General features: G+C 44.6%; 1 protein-coding gene across 1 annotated transcript in view; it reads right to left on the bottom strand.

Annotated features, from left to right (window-relative positions):
• LOC106817482 (mitochondrial fission process protein 1-like) overlaps positions 1–4,554 on the bottom strand; it is a gene marked incomplete at its 5' end in the record, with an annotated part of 6,692 nt that extends 2,138 nt beyond the window's left edge. The window contains one exon of the mRNA XM_014822148.1: positions 4,388–4,554. Within this exon, the coding sequence (XP_014677634.1) occupies positions 4,388–4,554 (167 nt within the window). The remainder of the gene's footprint in view (positions 1–4,387) is intronic.
• Between the last annotated feature and the right edge of the window lie 225 nt (positions 4,555–4,779).

The raw sequence follows: 4,779 nt of genomic DNA, 5'->3' as shown, positions 1-4,779 counted from the left end.
GTGTGTGTGTGTGTGTGTGTGTGTGTGTGTGTGTGTGTGTGTGTGTGCGTGTGCGTGTGCGTGTGCGTGTGCGTGTGCGTGTGCGTGCGTGTGTGTGCGCGTGCGTGCGTGCGTGCGTGCATGCGTGCGTGCATGCGTGTGTGCGCGTGTGTTTGTGCGCCTTTTCCGCGACAGGAAACTGTGATCTTAGGGAGTGTAGAGCTACCTCGGCAATAATAATGAAAGGCTTAGTGATAGGACATTGTAACTATTCACTCATACAGAGAATGTACTCATACATACTCTCCGCTCTCTACTTTGAACATGTAATTACAAGAACTTATTAATGATTTTAGCACCTACTTGGCATGTGCGCAGTAATATCTGATGCTACCTCTATTGCCACCTTAAATATAAAGTTAGGCGTGGCGCAGGGTCGTAGCTACGGGGGGGCCTAGGGGGGCACGTGCCCCCCCACAAATTTTCTGTGCCCCCCCAGGTGCCCCCCACTGAAAATTCATGCTTGATAAAAAAAAAATTGAATTAAAAACAATGCCGTTAGAACAGTATAATACAAAGAAAGAGGGTTCGAACCACATCTCAGTAAAATTATATATTGTGCCCCCCCCCCGCTGAAAAATCCTAGCTACGCCACTGGCGTGGCGGCAAATGACTTATCCCTATAGTCATACAGGAATTCTTATCCATTGGTACAAATTCAATTGTGAGCAATGCTAGAATATGTTTTATTAAATCAAATGACAAGAGCCGTTTCTCCGGACAATTCACTAGTTTATTCTAGCAATAAATATCTCAATCGTCTGTCGAGACATGTTACACACGCAAAATCATCCACAAAGTTGTATATAATATATTTACATGGTTAAGAAGACACACGCGCGTAGTCGGTCACGCACACATACTTACACCATAAACATACGTATAGTCTATAATATAATAATATATACATACTAAGTATATGTATATAATTTACGTTCATTCGTATACGTACAATGTATCTTCTTGTACAAAGTATTGCTAATCGTCGCCCATATTTAACAAAATAATAGTCTTTTTTTGACAGACCAAATACATTACCTATAGCTGGAGATAGTTTTCACTTAACCGTCATTCGATATGCTCACAAAGGCTACATAAAAAGAGTACAATATATACATAGAAGATAAAAGCTTAGTTGATCTTGTAAGTGCGGTATATCCTGGGTATAAACCATGTTATATCATCAAATTGCAGCATACGTGCGTGCATTAATGATTTTGTAAAGAACCTTCAATCATATATATATAAATGGTATGGTTTAATGGTTACTCCGGATTCATATGAAAGTAAGTATGTAAATGCAAGTGAAATATCACAAAGTTAACTGCTAATTAGCACAAATGGACAGTAGAATTAATTAAGGTCTCATCACGCGCATACGGACGTATAAACTCTTGTTCGTCTTGCAAACTTTATAACAATCGCACCGCATCAGTGCATGGTAGTGCAGTGCAGGTGAGCCTCAAAATTCTTAGAGCAAGGCTGAATTTTGTCGACTCAGCCGAGTAAGATAACGAGCGAGGGGAATTTTTATTTACAGATAAGTTCCAAGAAATATACCACATATATTATAAGATACGGCAGGTGCGCACCAAGTGTACCGGGGTTAGACAAGCAGGAATCGTTGTGCATTCTATCATGTTTCACATGGTTTTCTATGGTATGTTCGCGGTTTCCCCTGCAGGCTGTGGCGGATAGTACCCACTGTCACCTTTCTCCTGTAGTCTCTACAGACTACACGTACGGCTTTGCTTGGACTTACACCAATTCGTTGCTTACTCTGACCATGATAGTATTAAGTTTGCATGATGGTCCTAAACTGTCCCTTTATCAAAACACGGAGCTACCATAGTTGATTTGTGCACTAATAAAACCGAAACGCTGCTAGTATTAAAACACGAAAACGAGTACAGAAGTATATAACAGTGTACACTCCGCAAATATAAGTAGTGTACAATCCACGAGCAAACACGNCTCTCTCTCTCTCTCTCTCTCTCTCTCTCTCTCTCTACTCTACTCTCTCTCTCTCTCTCTCTCTCTCTCTCTCTCTCTCTCTCTCTCTCTCTCTCTCTCTCTCTCTCTCTCTCTCTCTCTCTCTCTCTCTCTTTCTCTCTCTCTACCGACCCCTCTAATCGGTGCTGACGCTGGCGCGAGAACGCGTTCCCAGCCATGCGTGCGTGCGCACATCTTAGATATCGACCGGCCTGCGAGAGAGCCTCTGAGACAGGCTATCAACGGATCACCCGCTGCTGCTACACGCCTCATATTTCAGCCATCACCTTTAAAATTTAATTCGCCCCGCACTCGTTCCGTATTGGTGAAATGCGTGTTGAGTGTGATTGTTTTCCGCAGTGCGAGGCCGTTAAGCGAGAATCGAATATGCGGTTTAATGACTTGTGCGCGTATTTTTGTTGGAGAGCGTATTTCGTTCTCCGGTACACACGGCGGCGGTCAGTTCGCATCGGTAACAGATATACATATGTATGAGAAGTGTTGCTCGCGAGAAGGTTTCGAAAGACATTCGAACATCGAAATTCTAAATTCGATATTCGAAATTCGAAATCGAAAAAAATAGAAGAACTGTTGCGTCCAATCAGATTACGCGTTACTTTTCGCGGCTCGCGGCAATCCGTACACGGCATTTCTTTCATTCGTTAACTATTTATGCTCGAAATCCGAACTTGGAGATTGCTTGCTATACGTGTATGTATAGCAGAGCGACGCCTGTTCTTCGACTTTCTCACCGACAGCAGCCACGCATGATTTGTGCGGCGTGTGGAATTCAGAAATTAAGACTAAATTACCGGAGCACAGCTGTCGCCAGGCGCCGCCAACCGATATATACGGAGACGAAGCAACGACCGCAAGCTTAATAAAGAATGATCGTAATTTTGCGTGCGTATAGTGCCTGCCGTCCGCAATCCATACTGAGGGCGACGTTCTCGATATCGCTACCTATTTACATATATACATACACGCACGCACGCACACACGCACGCACGCACGGACGCACACACACACACACACACACACACACACACACACACACACACACAGCACACACACACACACACACGTCCCTTGCTGTTGTTGAGAAGAGGAGAAAGAAAAGGGCGTATGCGAAGGGAAGGAGAGAACGAGAGAGAGAAAGAGAGAGAAAGAAGAAAACGAGAAGGAGAGAGGAGGAGATGTTGCGTAAGTGTGCTGTGTGATGTGTGTGTGGTGTCCTGCCTGTCGTGCGCGTGTGTTGTGTGAATTTGTGTGTGTGTGTGGTGTGGTGCTGTGGTGTTTCTGCGTGTGAGTGTGGGTGTGTGTGAGTGTGTGTGTGTGTCGTGTTTGTGGTGGCTGTGTTGTGTTGTTGTTGTTGTGTTGTTTGTGGGTGTGTGTCGCCCGTGTGTGCTGACTAAGAGAGAGAGAGGAGGAGAGAGACCAGAGAGCGAGAGAGAGGCAGAGAGAAAGCAGTGAGAGCAGGGGGGGGGGCAGAGAGGAAGAGAGATCGCATGTGTACATATAATTTAATGTTATTTCCCTAATGAAACTATAAAATCAACTTATTTGCCCCAGTTTTACTCCTATTCATGAAACCGTCTCATTCAGATGCTGATAAAAGATAATGATATATATATATTTATTTATTTATATATGCCCTTGGAATTAAGCTCTAGTTGATATCTAATTGTGACTCAGTGTCGTCACCAACTAGAGCGTGATGTCATGCTGTCTTTGAGCTCACGTAATGTAAATAACCTCACCCGTCGCTGTCAAGCAAGTGAAGGTTAGACATCTGCATTCCGTCGTTGGCATAGCAACTGGTGACGCTCACGTCAAAATTCGCTGAAAAGTGACAAAATCGAAACATTACCCCACGAGAGTAAAGAACAATACCTCAGTCGCATACGCAGAGAGCTATACAAAAGATAATAAATGCTTGTATGGAATAATAGAAAAGAGGTGGGGGGAAAACAAGGAAAAATGATTAAAATATAACAAGACAGTTTTGATCTATGTACTTTTGTTTGTTTAACACTAACTCGCTCTTCGCGCCTCGCTGCCTTTTCCGGTTATGTGAAATCCATACAACATAACTCAACAAAACTCAACACGTTGACGGCAATATTTCAAGGGGCAATTTATCGAGATTTAACCTGCTATGATTTAAGATAATAACTCGTGAAAACGCAACGCCGCTGTCGCTGTCTCTCAACTGAACCGTTTCACAGTGAGGAGCGATGAGTGGATAATGAGTGAACATGCGCGGCGAAAACGTACGGCACTCACACACACGCACAAACACACACACACACACGCGCGCGCGCGCACACACACGCGCGCGCGCGCGACCCCCTACCCACCTGTTCGCACGTGTCTTTGCACACGGCACACTGGCAGTCGAAATAGAGCATCCCTGCATCTGGAAACTTGAACACTTTGAAGTTGATGAAGACGAAGTTGGTGGCCGTCGCCTCGTCCCTGTAGCGCTGCTGAAGACCGATGTACTTACGGTGCACGGGGCATCTGGTGCGGAGAAAAGTACGAGGGTCACCGCGCACGTACGATACGATCGAAAACCCCACCAGGAAATGATTGCAGCGTATTTCTTTACATTTAGGCTTGTCCTTTGTGTGTGTGAGAAAGAGGAGAAGAAATAGGGATGCGAGAGGAAGAGAGAGAGAGAGAGAGAGAGAGAGAAAGAGAGAGAAAGAGAAAGAGAGAAAGGGAGGGAGAGGAAGGATGTGCGTA

This window comes from Priapulus caudatus, unplaced genomic scaffold (genome assembly GCF_000485595.1).
Source record: "Priapulus caudatus unplaced genomic scaffold, Priapulus_caudatus-5.0.1 Scaffold1742, whole genome shotgun sequence".
Lineage (NCBI taxonomy): Eukaryota > Metazoa > Priapulida > Priapulimorpha > Priapulimorphida > Priapulidae > Priapulus > Priapulus caudatus.
This window is presented reverse-complemented; position numbering and strand designations above follow the sequence as displayed.